Source organism: Enhydra lutris, unplaced genomic scaffold (genome assembly GCF_002288905.1).
Source record: "Enhydra lutris kenyoni isolate GAN:26980312 unplaced genomic scaffold, ASM228890v2 scaffoldscaffold21, whole genome shotgun sequence".
NCBI classification, from domain to species: Eukaryota; Metazoa; Chordata; class Mammalia; order Carnivora; family Mustelidae; genus Enhydra; species Enhydra lutris.
Genome location: NW_019154105.1, coordinates 36,183,855 through 36,205,534, shown reverse-complemented (window position 1 = coordinate 36,205,534; position 21,680 = coordinate 36,183,855). Strand labels below are relative to the sequence as shown.

The 21,680-nt window shown below is 39.1% G+C and overlaps 1 protein-coding gene across 2 annotated transcripts in view; it reads right to left on the bottom strand.

Moving 5' to 3' along the window:
• Positions 1-7,232, bottom strand: part of LOC111149144 (replication factor C subunit 1) — a 76,470-nt gene extending 69,238 nt beyond the window's left edge. For both annotated transcript variants that reach the window (XM_022506089.1, XM_022506090.1), the window contains exon 1: positions 7,076-7,232. In XM_022506089.1, the coding sequence (XP_022361797.1) occupies positions 7,076-7,078 (3 nt within the window). In that variant the 5' untranslated portion in view covers positions 7,079-7,232. The remainder of the gene's footprint in view (positions 1-7,075) is intronic.
• Positions 7,233-21,680: the final 14,448 nt, after the last annotated feature.

Here is a 21,680-nt window from a genome sequence, read left to right as displayed (position 1 = left end):
GACTGGGTTATAAAAACTCATGAACAAGCGAGGTTTGATGTTCGAAGAGCTTCTGGGTTGGTGAACACATCGAGTTGCTGGGAGGGTGGTGTACCCAAACATGGCACAGAAGCTCTGTGTCCCCCAACCTCCCTTATCTTGCCCTATGGATCTTTTCCATCCATTCGGCTGTTCCTGAATTGTGTCCTTATGAAAAACTGGTAAATATTAAGTAAAGTGTTTTTCAAGTTCTGAGCCATCCTAGTAAATTATCGAACCTGAGGAGCAGGTCTTGAACAGCCAATCTAGAGCTAGTCCATCAGTATAGGTGGCTCTTGCACTTGGCTTCTGAAGTGGAAGCAGTCAATGGGACGGAGCCCCTTAACTTGTGCAGTCTGCACTAACTCTCAACAGTGTCAGAACTGAACTGAATTGTAGGATATCCAGTTGGTGTCAAGAGAACTAGAGAATTGACTGGTGTCAGAAAACACCCCCCCCCCCACCAAACCACACACACACACATAAAACTGCACGTAATCTAAAATGCAGGGTTGGGGCACCTGGGTGGCTTAGTCAGCTAAGTGGTCAGCTCTTGATTTTGGCTGACTCTTGATTTTAGCTCAGATCATGATCTCAGGATCCTGGGATCACGCCCTGCATCAGGCTTCAAACTCAGCAGGGAGTTTGCTTCAGGATTCTCTCTCCCTCTGCCCCCCCCAACCTGCTCGATCACTCAATCGCTCCCTCTCTCTCAATAAATAAATAAATCTTTTTTTTTTTTAATGCAGGGTTTTCACCGGAAACCTATTAATGGTTCCCCATGAACCTGAAATTAAAAACTTCTGATTCACATATACTGTGCAAGCTAACACATCCATCTCAACTTCAGTACCACCTATATATACACTGAACCTTCTAAGTCTTGTGTCTCCATCCCTCCTCTAAGCTCCATATCCACATAGCCAATAGTCTACCAGATATGTCTCTGCCCAAATGCCCCAAAGATGCCTCCAATTCATAAACTCCAAAACCAAGCTCAAATTCCTCTAGGAGTTGCTTTTCTTCTTTCATTCCTCACCTCAATGCACAGCACCACCATTTGCCCAAAACAGAAAAAGGGACACTGTTTTTCCTCCTCAATCTGACTTTCCACCTATTCATCCCACCTACCCTATCTCCCAAATACTGCTGTCCCCTTCCCTCTATTTCTATTGCCAATGCCCAGATTCAAGGCTTCATTTATTTATTTAATAAACCCTTAAACAGGACTTGCTCTGTGCCAGGCAATAATTTAGGCACTTTAAAAATATTGACTCATTTAATCCTCATAACAACGCTATGACGTTTTTTAACTTCAAGTCACAGATGAAAAAACTGAGAATGCTAAAAAGATGTTCTCTAGTAAAAGTTTTGACACTTAAGATGTTCTTAAATGTAAACAAAAAAAGACTTATTGCATTTTCTACCCTAAGGTGTAACTAACAATTCCACAAATCTATTAGAGAAAAGCATCATCTAGCAGGCAGCCCAAATGCTATTTTATTATACATAGTCAAGACAAAGTACCAAACTTTGCCAAGTACTCAAAAAACAAACCAAAAAAAAAAAAAAAAAAAAAAAATCATGCATTTATAGTTTTTTGCCTGTATCGAGAAGTTTCCAACTTGGTTGGTTATAAATATATTAGTAGAAATGAAAAAAAAATTTTTTTTGGCAATAAACATTCCTAAACCCACAGAAAAGTAAACTTTCATAATGACCTTTAGCTTTAAAAGGTCAAAGTACAGAAGCTGCTATACGGTTACTTTGAAGTATAACCAAAAACTTCTAATTACTTATTTCCAGTGCTGATGAGCTCAATCAACAAACAAGTCATATTTGTCTATCAACAATGCAAAAAGAAAGCGAATTATGTCACTTTGTTCACTTATCTTTGGAGGGTACATGACTTTATGCAAAATAAGTACTGCAGTACTCTGTAGTTGTGAAAATATTATATCTTGACTTCACTTCTCTACTCTGAAAGTGACAAAGAAATACAAATATCTGATTAATATTTTTAAACCACCCACCAAATCCACAAACAGAATCTGGTTATCATTACAGAATGCACAAAATCTGTCCAAATATAAGAATCTTTTATCCTGGGCACCTGGGTGGCTCAGTGGGTTAAGCCGCTGCCTTCGGCTCGGGTCATGATCTCAGGGTCGTGGGATCAAGCAGGGAGCCTGCTTCCCTCTCTCTCTCTCTGCCAGCCTCTCTGCCTACTTGTGATCTCACTATGTCAAATAAATAAATAAAATCTTAAAAAAAAATCTTTTATCCTGAAAAACACTAAAATACAAAATTATATATCTGACTAATATACACAATGATTTAACTGGTAGCAACACAGCAGAAACAAATTATGAAATAAAGTATTTAAAACTACATGAAGGCCTTATACTTTGAAAGTAAAGTCAGTGGTTAGGATGCTTTCCCCTGAGATCAGGAAAAAGACACAACAATTCCCATCACTTCTATTCAATCCTGTGGAGGTTCCAGCAAAAGCATTTAGGAAAAAAAAAAGAGAGACAGAGAGAAAAGGCACCTAGATTGGACAGGATAAAGTAAAGCTATCTCTATCTACAGATGAAATGATCTCATATAGAAAAAATCCTAAGGAATCCACTAAAAAACTATCAGAACTACTAAATGAGTTCAGCAAGATTGCAGGATACAAGATCAATATATAAAAGTCAGGGCGCCTGGGTGGCTCATTGGGTTAAAGCCTCTGCATCGGCTCAGGTCATGAACTCAGGGTCCTGGGATGGAGCCCCACATCGGGCTCTCTGCTCAGCAGGGAGCCTGCTTCCCTTCCTCTCTCTCTGCCTGCCTCTCCTGCCTACTTGTGACCTGTCAAATAAATAAATAAAATCTTAAAAAAAAAAATATATGTGTGTGTGTGTGTGTGTGTGTGTGTGTGTGTGTGTGTCAGTTGTATTTCCTCACTCTTCCAATGAATAATCCAAAATTGAAATTAAGAAAATTGTTTCATTTACTGTGTCATCAAAAAGAAAAAAATACTTGGAAATAAACTCAATAAAAGTGTAAAACCCATACTCTGAAAACTCTAAACATTATTTAAAGAAACTGAAGACCTAAACAAATGGAAAGATAGCCCATGTTCATGGATCAGAAGCCCTCCTACTGTTCAGATGGCAATATTTCCCAAGATGATCTACAGATTCAACATGATCACTGTCAAAATCCCAGCTGGCTTCTTTGCCAATTCTAAAATTCATGTGGAAATTCAAGGGACCCAGAACACAAAACAATCTTGAAAAATAACAAAGTTGAAGGACTAATACTTCCTGATTTCAAAACTTACAATAAAGCCAGGGTTGGAGGGTGGGGGAGACACCTTACCACAAAACTACAGTAATAAAGATGTATTACTGGCCTTAAGATAAATAGGGGAAAAAGAACGCAGAAATCGGGGGGGGAGGGAACCCTCACACTTACAGTTAATTGATTTCTGACAAGGGATACAAGATAACTGAATGAGAAAAGAAGAGTCTACAACTGGTGCAGGAACAACTGAATATCCCCACGCAAAAGAATAAACTTGAACCCCCTACTTCATACCCTAAACAAAAATTAACTCAAAATGTCTCAAAGGTAAAAGTCTTAGGCATAAGTCCTCAAGACCTTGGATTAGGCAATGGTTTCTTAGATATAACACCAAAAACTCTGAGAAGTGATGACTGAAGCTTGAATGATGAGAAAAAGGTAGATATGCAAGGCAGGATCTGAACAAGGAGAGGAAACAGCAAGAACAAAAGCTGGGACAGAACCAGTATAATATACTCAAAAAAAAAAAAAAAAAACAACAAAAAAAACCAGAAAGATAAGAGAGGTAGGTAGAGGCCTTAGAGGGCAACTACTAACTAGTATATATGGCAAAGGTACATTTTAATAGGGTGACAGCACTACTCTATGGGAAGCATTCAAATATGATTCACATATTCACAATAGGAAAGGTATTCCCTAGAATGGGGCATGAAGCAACTCAGATGTATTTAGACTTGACAGCTCTTCAAACAGGCTGTCCTCTAGGTATCGTAGGTCTTTATGCATACTTTCAATAAATTATACCAGCCATGAATTATGTATGCTTATGTCTTTAAAATGGCAGCTCAGGTTTTATTCACATTTTGAGCAAATAATTAAAATTTTATAGCAATCCAAATTGTTTACATGGTTTCTTTCTTGATCTTTTTACTTTTAATTTTGTTTCAATTCCTTTAATAGACATTATGTTCACATGGTTCAAAATTCAAGAGTAAAAAGTCTCCCTCCCATCCTGCCTCTTCCTCCCATCTCGCCTTTCATCTTTGGAGGCAACAAATGTTATCAGTTAGCTCCCTGTGTATCCTTCCAGACTTCAAGCAAATATGTATATATTCTTTCCTCTCTTTCTCTACATAAAGTGAAACGTACTTTACATACTGTCCTATAACTTTGTTTTCACTGAATTATCTTGACATTTGTTTTATATTAAGGAAAAAAGTTTTCTCTTTTTTAATGCCTGCAGAGTATTCCATTTTGTGGATACAGTATTTTACTTCTGTTTAATAACTTCAATTAGAAAATATTTGAGAAAAATAAAATATAGCTCCCAAGGCAAAAGTTGTTAACATCTACGGAAGGGCTTCAGAAGATATGCAAATCCTCTTAAATGCTATGTACATGCCCATTTCTGTGGGCAGAAAATTTGCATACCACTCATCACATTATCAAAGATAACTGACCCAAAGAACTACTGCACTACAATATAACTTGTACACAGATGTTCAATAAACCTATGCTGAACAGAATTTTAGTCTGGGGTCTGGCTAAATTTTGTACTAGAGACAGAAAGACCAAATTAAATACCAATATAATCAAAAACTCTCATCTATTTTATAGAACCTCTTCCCTTTAACAAACAGCAAAACTGACCCATCTGACTTCTACTTCTTTTCCAAGAAGAGCTTTATCTTTCATCTGCATTGTGAACAACAGTACTAGGATAGAAAAGAATCAAAATTTAAAGTATCTGAGTGATCAAAAGTTGACTATACAAGACATTTTTCACCATAACTGACATCAGAGGCATCTAAGATGTCCCTTAAAACTATGTAACATTGGGGCGCCTGTGTGGCTCAGTGGGTTAAAGCCTCTGCCTTCGGCTCAGGTCATAATCCCAGGGTCCTGGGATCGAGCCCCGCATTGGGCTCTCTGCTCAGCAGGGAATTTGCTTCCTCCTCTCTCTCTGCCTGCTTCTCTGCCTACGTGTGATCTCTGTCTGTCAAATAAATAAATAAAATCTTAAAAAAAAAAAAACAAAACAAAACTATGTAACATTCCACAGAGTCCCTCCTACGAAAACTAGATCATTGGTAGTCACATAGTAGTATGAAACCTCCACATGCCAGGTTCCACAATAGCAGCTTTACCTATATTACCCTGTTTAATACTCAAGACAATCACTTAAAGCAACTATACTTCGCCCCTTCTTACAGTTAAGAAAAACAGTCTTAAAAAAGTTAAAGTTAAACTATTTATTTAAACCACAATAAAAACCACCCCCACTTAACTACGAAATGGCAGAGCAAGGCTGAATCACTGCCTCACTCTTACCTTCAATCCTCCAGACCTCATCAACTTTCCACAATACCATACTGCCTTAAGTACAAAACGTAATTACCATTGTAGGGCAGTGTAATGTAGTGGTCAAGAATTCTAGTTCAGGGGCGCCTGGGTGGCTCAGTGGATTAAGCCTCTGCCTTCGGCTCGGGTCATGATCCCGGGGTTCTGGGATCGAGCCCCGCGTCGGGCTCTCTGCTCTGCGGGAAGCCTGCCTCCACCTCTCTCTCTGCCTGCCTCTCTGCCTACTTGTCATATCTGTCTGTCAAGTAAATAAATAAAATCTTTAAAAAAAAAAAAGAATTCTAGTTCAACCCTTTATTAGTTGTATGACAAGCTGTTTAAACTCTAAAAGGCTCATCTACCATCTGTAAAACTAGACTGCTGTGAGGTTTAAATGAGAAAAGGTATATAAAACCAACAGCTCACATATTGGTATAAGGTACAAGGTGGCTATTATTTTATCCTTCTTTGAGAAAAAACACAAATTGGTTTCCCAATTCGGCATAAAAATTTTCCCTCCAGAACGCTGGCATTGTGACAACTAAGCTAAAAAAAAAAATAGCTTAAAAAACCTGCCTGATTATGATGTAGATTCTGGCTTAATGGAATATCATAAATTGTCCTTTAAATATTTCAAATACATACTTGTATCTATTGCCACACAAACATGAGGGTCTGTTTGGATGGCTGCATAATCACTTCACTCTCAATTCACATGCTTTATGCAGAATTATACACAGATGCCTTTTTTAAAGATTATTTTTAACATCAGGTGATAAGCGATGACAGCTGTCAAATATACTACATCTGTTTTTATCTCCTGTGTTTCTGGTGTGTGTGTGTGTTTTCCTGGTAAACCGTGTTATCCCTTTAACTTCTATGAACTCCTTTAAACAAAATAAAGCATCCTCCTTATACCCTCGGTCTCAAAACGGTTACGTGATGAGCTTTTCATGGCGCTACTAATGACGAAAGTTGAAGGCCTGAGACAACTTACTCCTAAGAAGGCAAAGTTCGTTACATTTTTCTCGGCCTTGAACCAACGGTTGAAATCAATGCTCTAGGTAGGACGCAAACAGAGCTCTGGGGTAACGCCAAACAGGAAAACAACTTTACCGCTAAACCCCCAAATCACCTTCTTTACTCCCTTCCTTTCTCCCTTCCCCCCATGAGCGAAAAAATGTGAAACTCCTGCGCAGCGCCAAAAGCCCTGCGCGCAGCCCGCAGCCCAGAGCTAAAACCCCGTGGTCCAAGGAAAGCCGTACGACCGGTGCCGCATTGGGGGCCCCTTCTGTGCCTTTGCTCCGCTTGGGAGCCCCGCACCGCCATCCTCCCCCACCCTCCACACCAAAAGTGCCCGGTCCACACCCAGCCTGCAAACTCTCCCAAGCCCCCGAGCTGCACAGCCTCCCCCCGGGCTCACCATCGCAGCCCACCGACTCAGGCGCGGGCGGGCAGGCCTGTCCGCTGGGGAATCCGTTACCGGGACTCGGGATCCATTCGCGCCAACAACTTCTCCCGCGAAGTGGAAGGAGGTGGGGGCCCGCGGCGCCCGGTGATGACGTCAGAAGGCGCGCAGCTAAACTTGAGCCCCCGGCCGTAGGCGGGAGGTGCGACGTCGGCCCAGGTGACGCCCCGCAGGCCCGGGGGCCGCGGGAATAGCGAGGAGCTGCGGAAGCGTGGCCCGCGCGCCGCTTTGCTGCGTGAGTTTTTGGTGGGGGCGCTCACGCGGAGGTTCCGTTACTCTGCCGAGGCGGGCCGACCGGCTTCCTCCCGTAACGCGAGTGGACGATGCGGTGCCCTGAACTTATCTTTCAAGGGTTCTGACCACCCTCCCCGCCGCGGTGAAAATACACCTTCCAGATGTACGTTTCGCATCTTACATTATTTTTTTTTCCCATGTTACTGTAAAATATCAATTGTTTAACAACAGTGTCACCAAAGAGCAGTTACCGTGGTGTAATGTTTGACCCGCCGTATTGGGGGTTTTTTTTGCCTCCGAAGTGAAGACCCGCAGTTTGAAAACCAGGCTACTGGAAGGCAATTTTATATTGTGTAATTGGAGAACAGAAAAGGTTTTGGTAAAAATCGTTTAGTCACCAACACCCACTCTATTTCAGAAGTGAAAAATACAAGGCCCAAAGAAGCTGAGGGGTCCAGGCTAGGAATCTAGGCCTCTAAATTCCCAAACCTGCACGAAGTTCCTCAGAGCCGTGGTGCAGTGGTGCGCGTGAAGCCAAGTCATAAACAGGATGTATCACAAGAGACAAACAATGATCCCAAAAGCTTTGGGGCAAACAAGTTTCATATTAATAGATAAACTACTGAATTGTGGGATAGAATGAGACATTTGCATACAATTTTTAAGAGAAAACATGAGACCCTAAGGAGTTTAGTGGGGAGAGCAGTATCTCCAGCTTCGGCCCTAAATGCTTACCGCCCCCAACCACCACCACCCTCTCCTTTTTAGGTCTTGCATTTTATCACACCAGTATCTCTACAATGAAAGATAGCAAAACCTTCTGGAGAGGCAAACCATGGAGAGCTTGTATTTTTTAAGTGCCCAATGTAATACTGCCTAGCACGCAGATACGGACTATCCTAGTTCAGCTCATCTAATAACCACAGTGACACTGGGCTACTATCATTATCCCCAATTTACAAAGGAGTTAACTATTACTCATGAACCGCGCCTCATTGCATTGGACATCCTGTAGCCTGTATGGTAGGGTTCCCAGCTCCACCACATGCTAATTGTGCGTCCATGGGCAAGTTACTAAGCTTCAATGTCCTCCTCCTTAAAATAAGGATAATAGTAGTACTTCATAGGGTGGTTATAGAACATTGTTCCTGGCACATAAAATAATACATTTTTAAGTCCACTGAGATGATGATGATGATGATTACCAAGGCTGGGTATTATCAAGGGAGATAGATCTAAAAATGAACTTATGCACATGGTAAGTTTTGCTTAGAGAAATACTTGATAGGGGAAGAGGGGGGTCATTAGACCCTTTGAAAAATCAATACAAACTATGAACCTACTCTCCAAAAAAATGTACACAGCAGACACATCACATAAATTTTTACTTATAATCTCAGAGGATATAAATCAATCTACAATGTTTATGGTGTTGTAAATAAGTAAATAAGGTGTATATTCAAAGTTTTCCATATCTTTTATATTACTTTTAACTTACGTATTTTTCTGTTAGCATTTTAAGTCTTCCTTGAATTTAGGTGAGAATTAAGTAAAAAACCTGTAACTTCCAGAAAGATAATGAATTTGTTGGACTGCTTTCTTTAGGAACATTTACTTGGAAATATTCTATCTCAGAAATGTACCAGATTAAAAATGGCTGCATATGCTTTGCTACTCCTCCCCTGATCTGAGCTAGCCTGTGTCTGATTTGACAGTTCCAGACACAAACTTTAAGAGGACTAGCAGCTCCTACCTTGCTCTGTTGGACCCCTGAGCTACCATGTAAAGCAAGAGAAGGGACTATTTGAACCCAGGCTTACAGGCATCTGCACCAGGTACCAGGCTTGTCAGTGAAACCATCTTGGACCCACCATACCAGTTGCTAGTGAAATTCTGCTAGTCTACTAAATGACCCCAATCAACACTTCAGCATAGAAAAGCCACCTAAAAGTCACCTTGGGGCGCCTGGGTGGCTCAATGGGTTAAGCCTCTGCCTTCAGCTCAGGTCATGGTCTCAGGGTCCTGGGATCGAGCCCCGCATCAGGCTCTCTCCTCAGCAAGGAGCCGACTTCCCTCTCTGTCTCTGCCTGCCTCTCTGCCTGCTTGTGATGTCTCTCTCTCAATCTGTCAAATAAATAAATAAAATCTTGAAAAGAAAAGAAAAGTCATCTAGTCAAGGCTTACCTAAATTCTCTGACAGTAGTGTGAGCATAATAAAATGATTGTTCTTTTAAGGTAGTAAGTTTTGGGGTAGTTTGTTGTGAAATGATAAATAACCAGAACAGAACCCAGAGTCTAAAGAACCCAGAGTGTAACCAAAAAATTAGCATGAACAGAATATTCATGCTTATTTTCTCCACTGTGGTGGTTTTTACTGATGCATCATCCAACAAATATTTATTGACATTTACTGTGTGTCAGCACTTTTTTATGTGTTTGCTGGGAACCCATGGTAAATAAGACAGGCAGTCCCAGCTTTCCTGAAGTTTATACCTTTGAGGAAAAGAGAAAAATAAATAAGTAGACAAAAATAAAGTCTGTACTTTCAGATAAGGGTAAGCGCTACACAGAAAATAAAGGAGCCTAATGAGATAGAGGCCAGCTGGAGAGGAAAGGGTGGAAGTATTGTAAATAAGTGACTTAAGAAGGAGACATTGAGCTGGGACATGGATTTGAGAAGGAGCCGGCAAGTGTAAAAGCCCTGATATGGTTACAAGTTAAACATATCCAGGGAAGGGGCGCCCGGTGGCTCAGAGGATTAAGCCTCTGCCTTTGGCTCAGGTCATGATTCCAGGATCCTGGGATCAAGCCCCATATCAGGCTCCCTGCTGGGTGGGAAGCCTGCTTCTCCCTCTCCCACTCCCCCTGCTTGTATTTCCTCTATTGCTGTGTCTCTCTCTGTCAAATAAATAAATAAAATCTTTAAAACAAACAAGCAAACAAACAAAAACCATATCCAGGGAATAGCCAGGAAGCCAGTTTTATGACTGGTGCAGAATTAACAAGTGGAAGTGATAGGAGATTGATTTGGGTGAAGGTGAGGGGAGAGATCCCCCAGAGACTTAGGCCCTAGCAAGAAGTTTTATTCTAAGTGTAATGGGAAGGCTTTGTAAGATTTTAAGCCCAGAGATTGCTATGATCCCGTCATTCTTTTTTTGTTATTATTTTTATGTTCAGTTAGCCAACATATAGTACCATTTTTAGTCTTGGTATTTCTTAACCAAAAAGAAAAAAAAAAGACTACTATGTGTTTTATGGCAAAATAAGATACCCATTTGTTTTCCATGGCAGAGGAATCTGAGGAGTATTAAAAACATTACCAGGGGCACCTGGGTGGCTCAGTGGTTAAGCATCTGCCTTTGTCTCAGGTCATGGTCCCAGGGTCCTGGGATCAAGCCCCTCATTGGACTCCCTGCTCAGCGGGAAGCCTGCTTCTCCCTCTCCCACTCCCCCTGCTTGTGTTCCCTCTCTTGCTGTGTCTTTCTCTGTCAAATAAGTAAATAAAATCTTTGAAAAAAATTACCAAATATGATTTGTTTTACTTGTCTATAGGGGAACAACGGTCTCTTATTAAATTAGTTTCTGTACAGTAACTGCATCTGGATTTTAACCCTTACTGGGCACTACTCGGTTTTAGTATCTTGTTTGAACTTGTTCCAGGCAAAAGACCAGCCTATGTGCACCGTCCATCTCTGTGGCATCTCTTTGACAATGAGAACAAAAGAATAGGTCATAACTACTTCCATGCCTCAGTATTAATTAAAAGATGCAATAATGACTTTCCAGGAAATTGAGGATACACAAAGAACGTAACATGCTAGGGCTGCTGATTTTTCAGAGAGATACAGAAAGGTCATTTTTTGGTGATGTAAAACATTAGCTAACGAGGATTCTTGGCATGTTTTCTTAAAAGTATTTTCATCAAGTTTTCCACCATGCTCTCCTTAGTTGTTAGTTCAGTTCTTCTTTGTATAAATATTTCTCAAACCAGCTGATAAATAAGACTATTAAGTCATTGTAGAGTGACATTGGTAAAAGATAATACAGCAATTGGATAAACACTGCAATTTCCAGAATTAAGGGCATTTATTAAAAGTCAAATATTTTTAAGTAATTAAAAAAATTTTTTTTAATTTCTTTGAGAGAGAGAGCATGAGTAGGGGCAGAGGAGCAGAGGGAGAAGGACAAGCAGACTCCACGGTGAGCAGGGAGTCTGATACAGGGCTTCATCCCAGGACCCCGAGATCATGACCTGAGCCGAAGGCAGATACCCAACCAACTAAGCCACTCAGGCATCCCTTAAATAGTTTTAATAATGATTTGAGAGCTAACACAAAGAAGACACATTTTTAAGAGATGTATTAAATATTGGATCTGTTACCTGATGCTCACTGGCCTTGTTTATCCTTAAAAGAAAGAGTTTCAGGGAAAACGTTGTCAACAAAGCCAGTCTTGTGAAAGTCAAGGATCTCTTTCCCTCCCCCACTTAGGGGTATATCACTAATGAAAGAATTATTTCCATTCAATGAAGAACCCTCACCACAAAAGTTAGAATATTGACATTAACATCTTTATTGGTATGTTTCTCAACTTGTAAATAATTAAATTTGTATGTAATAATTGGCTCTTTTTCTGTAACATATATAGAGAATTAAATTGTCCTCCTGAAATGACTAAAAACTGCATATTAGTTAAAAAGCACCTGTTTGAATTTTGGCCATCCTTTATAATCTCATCACTACCACATGTAAGTGGAAAACAACTGTTCGATAATAAATTTTCAGCATTAATACCACTGCCTTAGTTAACTTATCTGTGTGATAGAAATAACTCTTCACTTGGAGTCTCTTTAAAATCCTTTTCAGGGGCACAATAATTACATTGTCTTTCACATAGACTTTTATAAGTCAACAGAAATCAATCGAATTTTCACTGTGCAACAACAAATGTGACTTTCTGCCCTCTAGATAAATATTAGCATGTCCTGCTTTGTCAAGGTTTATTGGAACATATTCCTTATAGAAAACAGTCTGTTAGGTAGCTTATCCTTTTCTGTATTTATGATGACGGCGGATTTAGCCCTGTGACGTTGACCTTATAATCCATTTATGGGCATAATCATTAAGTCATAATCTGTCACCATGATAGTGCACATATTCTAATTTAGGAAATTAGGCACTATGTCATTTATCTTAATTCTTGGATAATATCCAATTAGCCTTCTTAATATGCTTATGCTTTAGTAATCGAAATTATTATTAACTTGCCTGATGATTTTTATAAACTATAATAATAAAAAGTTTTTCCCAAGTATATCAGTATCTTCACTTAAGTTAGAAGAAACATTGCATTTAAGGGGTGCCTGGGTGGCTCAGTGGGTTAAGCCGCTGCCTTTGGCTCGGGTCGTGATCTCAGGGTCCTGGGATCGAGTCCCGCATCGGGCTCTCTGCTCAGCAGGGAGCCTGCTTCCCTTCCTCTCTCTCTGCCTGCCTCTCTGTCTACTTGTGATCTCTCTCTGTCAAATAAATAAATAAAATCTTTAAAAAAAAAAAAAAGAAGAAACATTGCATTTAAAATACCAAATTTAACAAAAAGCATATAACTTTACTGTTGACATACACATTTGGTTATATACATACTGTATCACAAGCCATGGATTAATTTCCTAAAATAGTCATTGGCCATTTTAAGAGTGTTTACAGACAGAGCAGCAGGAATGCCAACAGCATTTTGTAGTGATAATAGATTTATGATTAGGATAATCTTTCATTCTCCAAACCCTACAACTCAAAGTAATTCCAGAATTTTTGTTTTTGTTGTTTTATAGAAACAATGTGAAGCCTAGCAAATAAAGGAAACTACCATCAGTTATTTGAAAATTGCTGCTATAGTAAGAATGACCACATATCTGTAAATTGTAGACCTTTAAGACTCTTGAGAATCTGAACCTCCATCATAATATATGCCCCAAACCCTCATTCATATCCCAACAATGTTTGCCATAAAAAAATGTTTTTAACCTCCATGGAAATCTCACAGATCATCTTTCTTGACATGTAATTCAAATAATATTGAATATAATCAGTATGCAGAGTAGTATATATGAGAAGTAAAAAAAAAAAATCTTAGGAATGGACACAAGTCAGAATAGAAAGACACATGAAAAGAGAATTCCAATAAGTTCACATCTTCCATAAAATATACAGCAAAAATCTTACTCAGATAAAGTCTAATTCATTGCCACAAAAAGGATATAAGCAATAGTTTTTAACATATCCATTTAAACTGCTAGCTGCTGTAGAAAGAGTTAATCTTGCTTTAAGACAAATGAGGCCAAGTGCTTTGGACTCTACATTTTATTTTTTTTAAAGATTTTAGTTATTTATTTGACAGACAGAAATCACAAGTAGGCAGAGAGGCAGGCAGAGAGAGTGGGGGAAGCAGGCTCCCCGCTGAGCAGAGAGCCTGTTTCGGGGCTTGATCCCAGGACCCTGAGATCATGACCCAAGCAGAAGGCAGAGGCTTTAACCCACTGAGCCACCCATGCGCCCCTCTACATTTTAAAATATACCGGGTTTGATGCCTTTATGTAATATTATCTTTAGCTCTAGGATGGTGGTAAGCATTGTAATTGGTAAAGTAAATACAGCAGGTCACTAATAACTGGGATTCCTTAGACATTTTTTAGAAACTTTTTAATTTGAGTGGGATTTGCAAAATTTAATATTACTGTATGTTGAAGAGCACTATTATAAAAAAGAATCACCACTATAGTTGAATTCACCTCTTTTCCCTTCTTCCACCAAGCGGCATAATCTAAATCTGGTCAGGAGAGCACAGCAGACAAACCACAGTTGAGAAACGTTCTACAAAATAACGGACCAGGATTCATCAACAGTGTCAAGGTCATGAAAAAAAAGGGAAAACCGAGGACTGAAAATACGTATTAACTAAATGCAATGTGGGATCCTGGACAGAAAAAAGGATATTAGAAGAAAAATGAGTAAAATTTGAATAAGGTCCATATTTCAGTAAATAGATCATAGCATAGTATCCTGGTTTTGATCACTGTAAGTGATTATGTCAGTTAACATGAACAAAATGGAAGGATATGTGTGAACTCTCTGTACTATTTTTGCAACTTTTCTATAACTTTTTCAGTTAAAAAAAAAAAAAAGATGAGCCCAAGGTCGATGGTTGTGTTTGAACAAACAGGACTGAAGGTAGGAAAGAGGAATTTGTCTGGGGGCGTGTTACATCTGACTTGTCTATTAGACTTGGGATGAAAGAAATAGTCATAAGCAAAGAAATCAGAAAATGTGTAGTTATGTCTAAATAATATATAAGATGGCTGTGAAGCTTAATGAAATTGTAAGAAGGATCCTTTGCTTAAAAAACTTGAAGACACAAAAATCAATTACTAATAACCTGAAACTTATATTTCTATGATTTCAACAAAACATTTCTCTAGAAGTATTTCCTTTTTTTAAAGATTTGTTTATTTACCCTATGACCCAGCAATTGCACTATTGGGTATTTACCCCAAGGATACAAATGTAGTGATCTGAAGGGGAACCTGCACCCCAATGTTTGTAGCAGCAGTGTCCACAATAGCCAAGCAATGGAAAGAGCCCTGATGTCCGTGGACAGATGAATGAATAAGGAAGATGTGAGGTATAATGTATATATTGTAGTATTCCGTTCTATACAATATGAGATATATATATATATAGATAATATATATATATATAGATAATACATATATATATAATATATATACAAAACAGAATACTACTCAGCCATCAAAAAATGAAATCTTGCCATTTGCAACGATGTGGATGGAACTAGAGGGTATTATGCTAAGCAAAGTAAGTCAATCAGAGAAAGACAATTATCATATGATCTCATTCATATGAGGAATTTAAGAAACAAATAGAGGATCATAGGGGAAGAGAGGGAAAAATAAAACAAGACTAAATCAGAGAGAGAAAGACAAACCACAAGACACTCTTAATCATAGGAAACAAACTGAGGGTTGCTGGAGGGAAGGGGGTGGGGGGATAGGGTAAATGAGTGATGGACACTAAGGAAGGCATGTGATGTAATGATCACTGGGTATTGTACAAGACTGATGAATCACAGACCTGTACCTCTAAAATTAATAATACATTACACATTAATTAATAGAATTTAAATTAAAAAAAGAAAAGATTTATTTATTTTGGAGAGAGAGAGCGTGCAGGAGGGCGGGGCAGAGGGAGAGAGAGAGACTCTCAGTCAACTCCCTGCCAAGTGTGGAGCTGATATGGGGCTCCATCTCACAATCCCAAGGTCATCACCCGAGACAAAATCAAGATCAGACACTCAACCCCCTGAGCCACCCAGGTGCCCTTCTCTAGAAGTATTCTTTGATGAAATACTTTCTTCACTTGATTTCAATGACATCTGTAGTCTCCCAGTTTTTTCCTTCTTCAACAGCCATGCTTAGGACTGTTGTGTTCGTTGCTCCTGATCTTCTTGTCTCTTTAACACTTGATTGTCCTAGAGCCCATTTCTCTACTCACTACCCGGAGACCATCCAATCTCATACCTTTATATAGTATCTGAAAACTGACACTTCCAAATTTCTATCAACTGCTGATTTTTCCTATAAACCTCCGAGTTGTATATTCATTTTCCAACTTCACATCTCCACTTGGCTGTCTAATAGATATATGAAAGTTAGTATGTCCAAAACTAAATTCTTGACCCTCTGTCACAAACCTGCATCTCAACTGATAGCACCTCCATCCTTCTATTTACTCAGGTCAAAAATTTTGAAGTAATCTTCAACTCTCGATTGCTTGCTCTCTTGCTCTCTCACTTTCTATCTCTCCTCCCCTTCAAGTCCTCCCCTCACTACCACACACATTCAAACCATCAGCAGATTTTATTGGCTCTATCTTTAAAATCAACCAGAACCCAACAAATCTCATTACATCTACCACTACCATACCACTACCAAGCTACCATCATGTCTCCCCTGTTAGCATCTCTTGACTGATCACTATGATTCTGCTTCTGTTCCACCTACAGGACAGTCTGAACACAGTATCCACAGTGAGTCTTTTCACCTGTGGTTAGATCATGTCACTCTCAGCTGAAAACTTTACAGTGTTCCTCTTCTTGGTAAGAGTATAACACAAGGGCGCCTGGGTGGCTCAGTGAGTTAAGCATCTGCATTTGGCTCAGGTCATGATCCTGGAGTCCTGGGATCAAGTCCCATGTTGGGCTGCTTGCTCAGCTGGGAATCTGCTCCTCCCTCTTCCCCTCCCCCCACCCATTCATGATCTCTCTCTCTCAAATAAGTAAAATCTTTTTTTAAGAAAAGAGTATAAAACAAATTCCTCCCCATTCCCCTGCACCATCTGGTCCCATTACACTCTCTGTAATTACTGCCTCCTACACACAATCGTTCCACTGTGGTCACAGCTCTTCATTATTTCTGAAAGGTACCAGACCTGATTCTGTTTCAAGGACTTTTCACTCACTACTCATTATGGGCCCAGAGTGCTCCTCCCTGATAGCCATGTGGATCATCCCTCATCACTTCGAAGTTTCTATTCACAATCAAAGATGACTAAGCCCCAGCACCATGAATGAAAGGTCAGCAGAAACAACATAAAGCAGATTTAAGTTCCAGATAATTAGCAATTCAAAATAGAGAACAGCTGTGTCTGGAGTATTTACCGACATAATCACAATGACTAATATTTGTGTGTGTTGGACTTCAGTTTAGGAAACAGAAATCCTTCTGGGTATTTCTTTCAGAAAAGGGTTTTGTTGTTGTTGTTTTCACAGGGAATTAATTTGGTACTTAATGTGTTGGAAGGGCAGGAGTTGAAGAAATGAAGCCAGACACCATCACTAGACTTTAAGCTTTAGGGTCACACTTGGAAACTGTAACTGCTGGCGTTGCTGTTTCTACCACTGCCAATGTCACAGCCTCCCACACTGATGAACCTGGAGCCAGTCCAGTTCAAACTTGTGATGCTGGAGGTGGGGCATCAGCTTCTACCATCTCTGTCTCCCTTCAACAGTTTACGTGAAATTGACCCCCAACCTAGAATTCTAAACCCAGCCAAGCAACCAAACAAATGTGTGATGGAAAAGGCCTTTAATTTCCCCTCCCTCCAAAATGTATTCCCTATGTAACTTTTTTCAGGAAATTGCTGGAGAATGTGCTTCCCCAAAAGCAAGAGAACATAATCATAATGTACCACAATACTCAGCAATGAATAATCTTTATATAAAGATAATGTAAACCCTAAATATCAATTTCACCAAAAACGTAAATTTTCTTACCAACATGAAATGATAATATAAGAAACCTAAATCTTTATCTACCATAATAGCAAATCAATAGTCTAAAATTAATTAATTGAAAGATAGCAACACCTGAATATTATGCAAAGTATAAATACAGAAATGCACAAATTCTAGAACAATGAAAAAGTTGAAAGAGGGAAAGGGGACTTGGGGGAATAAATACCTTAATAAATAGAAAAATTAATTTTAAAAAGACCACACATGGAAAACAAAATAAAGTCCTAAAAAGAAAATATAAAAGAATATCTTTATAATTTTATTTTTTTACTATTAATGTTTATATATTATTTGTTTCAGGGGTGCAGGTCTATGATTCTTCAGTCTTACACAATACATAATGCTCACCACAACACATACCCTTCCCAGTGTCCATCACCCAGCCACCCCAACCCTCCCACCCGCCCTCCACTCTAGAAACCCTCAGTTTGTTTCCTGAGATTAAGAGCCTGTTATGGTGGGACACCTGGGTGGCTCAGTTGGTTAAGTGTCTGCTTTTTGTTCAGATCATGATCCCAGGGTCCTGGGATCAAGTCCTGCATCAAGCTCCCTGCTTAGTGAGGAGCATGCTTGTCCCTCTGTCTGCTGCTCCCCCTGCTTGTGCGCTCTCTCTGACAAATAAATAAAAATAAATAAAATCTTAAAAAAAAAAAAGAGTCTCTTATGGTTTGTTTTCTTCTCTGGTTTCTTCTTGTTTCATTTTTTCCTCTCTTCCTCTATGATCCTCTGCCTTGTTTCTCCAATTCCACTTGTTTATTATAGAAAAAAATGGAAAAGCTTAAGTGTTTGCCAGTAGGTAAATGGTTAAATAAATAAAATATGGTGCACTGATGCCATGGAATATTATGCATCTATTGCAAAAGATTGAGCTAGATATATGTATACTGACAGTGAGAGGTCTTTTTTTTTTCTTTCTGTCTTATTTTTTAAATATTTTTATTTTATTAACATATAATGTATTATTTGCTTCAGGGGTACAAATCTGTGAATCATCAGTCTAACACAATACACAACACTCACCATAGCACATACCCTTCCCAGTGTCCATAACCCAGCCACCCTATCCCTACCCCCCACCCCCGAGCAACCCTCAGTTTGTTTCCTGAGATTAAGAGTCTCTTATAGTTTGTCTCCCTCTCTGGTCCCATCTTGTTTCATATTTCCCTCCCTTCCCCCCATAACCCCCCGCCCTCCCTCTCAAATTCCTCATATCAGAGAGATCATACAATAATTGTCTTTCTCTGATTGACTTATTTCGCTTAGCATAATACCCTCTAGTTCCATCCACATTGTTTTGACAGTGAGATATCTTCATAATAAATTATTAAGAGAATAAAGCATGTTCTGGAACACTGTGTGTGGTTTGTGATCATGTTTATATTTTTTAAAAGTATAAAAAATGTGTGTGGCATGTGGGGGGAGGTGCATGTGTAAGGATACACTCTAAATGTTAACTGGTGAGACCTCAACATTTTGCTCCATGTTCTTTTATTTTTATTCTTTTAAAGCAACCTCTTAATAATATTCAAAATATATAAAGAACTTAGATTACTCATCACTAAAAATACAAATAATCCAATTAAAATGGACAGAAGACATGAAAGACATTTTCCAGAGAAGATACCCAAATGGCCAACAGACACATGAAAAGACGCTCAACATCACTCATCATCAGGTTAGTGTAAATAAAAACCCACAGCGAGATATTGCTTCACACCTGTCAGAATGACTAAAATCAAAAACACAAAAATCCAGTGTTCACGAGGATGTGGAGAAAAAGGAACACTCATGCACTATTGGTGGGAATGTATACTGATGAAGCCACTGTGGAAAACAGCATGATGTTTCCTCAGAAACTTAAAAGCAGAACTACCACATGATACAGTAATTCCACTACTGGGTATTTACTAAAGAACACAAAAACACTAACTTAAAAAAATACATATACCCCTAGGTTTATTGCAGCATTATTTACAATAACCAAAGTACGGAAGCAGTCCAAGTGTCCACCAATAGATGAATGGGTAAAGAAGATATGGTATATATATATATACACATATGCACACACACACACAATGGAATACTACTCAGTCATAAAAAAGAATGACTTTTAAAAATTAAAAAAAGAATGAAATCTTGCCATTTGCAACAACAAGAATGAATCTAGAAGGCATAATGCTAAGTGAAATAAGTCAGAGAATGACAAATGCCATACAATTTCACTTATATGTGGAATTTAAGAAACAAAACAAATGAACAAAGGAGAAAAGAGACAAATTAAAAACAGACTCTTAGATATAGAGAACAAACTGGTGGTTACCAGAGGGGACGTGGGTGGGAGAATGGGTGAAATAGGTGAAGGAGATTAAGAGGACAATTGTCATGATGAATGCTAAGTATAGAATTATTCTGCTTTGTTTTGGGATTTTTAAATAAATTTTATTTTTCAGTTATATCTACACTCAATGTGGGGCTCAAACCCACAACCCTGAGATCAAAGGCTACATGCTCTATCATCTGACTTAGCCAGGTGCCCCTAGAATTGTTAAATCATTATATTGTACACCTGAAACTAATATAACACTGTATACTAATTGTACTTGAATTTTTAAAGTAAATAAATATATTTTTTAAAATCCATCTCTTGGGGCGCCTGGGTGGCTCAGTGGGTTAAGCCTCTGCCTTCGGCTCAGATCACGATCTCAGGGTCCTGGGATCGAGCCCCGAATGGGGCTCTCTGCTCAGCGGGGAGCCTGCTTCCGCCTCTCCTTCTGCTTGCCTCTCTGCCTGCTTGTGATCTCTCTCTCTCTCTCTCTCTCTCTCTCTGTGAAGTAATATCTTTAAAAAAATAAAATAAAATAAAAAATAAAATCCACCTCTTAGGGACACCTGAGTGACTCAGTTAGACATCAGCCTTTGGCTCAGGTCAGAATCCCAGGGTCCTGGGATCGAGTCCCACATCAGGCTCCCAGCTCAGCCAGGAGCCTGCTTTTCCCTATCCTGCTCCCCTTGTTTGTGCTCTTTATCTCTCTCTCTCTCTGTATCCCTCTTTGTGTCAAATAAATAAATAAAATCTTTAAACAAGTCCTCTTAACAATTTGTTTCTAGTATTTTTAAAATATGAATTCTAAAAAGAAACGGAAGTCACTGGGGTGCCTGGGTGGCTCAGTTGTTAAGCATCTGCCTTCGGCTCAGGTCATGATCCCAGGGTCTTGGGATTGAGCCCCACATTGGGCTCCCTGCTTAGCTGGAAGCCCGCTTTTCCCTCTTGCACTTCACCTGCTTGTGTTCCCCTCTCTTGCTGTCTCTCTCTCTGTCAAGTAAATAAATAAAATCTTTAAAAAAATAAAAGAAATGAAAGTTAGGTGTCTACTCAGATCTACTAATCAGTCTCCAGAGGTGGAGACTGAGTATGTGGTATTTTTTTAAAGCTCAAGAAGTGATTCTGATGCACAACAAAAATGGAGACTATGGGAAACTGTATGGCGATTCTTCAAAAATTAAATATAGAAGCACCATATGATCCAACAATTCCACTTCTGGGTATATAGTCCAAAGAATTGGAAGCAGGAACCCTAACAGATACATAGACACTCGTGTTCATGGCAGCATTATTCACAATAGTCGAAAGGTAGAAGCAATCCAAATGATCATCAACAGATAAATGAATCGACAAATGCGGTATATCCATACAATGAAATAGTATTCAGCCCTAAAAAGGAATTAAATTCTGACACCTGCCACAACATGGATGAAACTTGAAGACATAATGGTAAGTGAAATAAACCAGACACAAAATACAAGTATTACATGATTATACTTCTGTGAGGAACTTGGTATAGTCAGTTTCATATAGACATAGTAGATTGGTGGATGCCAGAGTTTAAAGGAAGGGAAAATGGGGAGTTATCATTTAATGGATGCAGAGCTTCAGTTTGGGAAGTTGAAAGAGTTCTGGAGA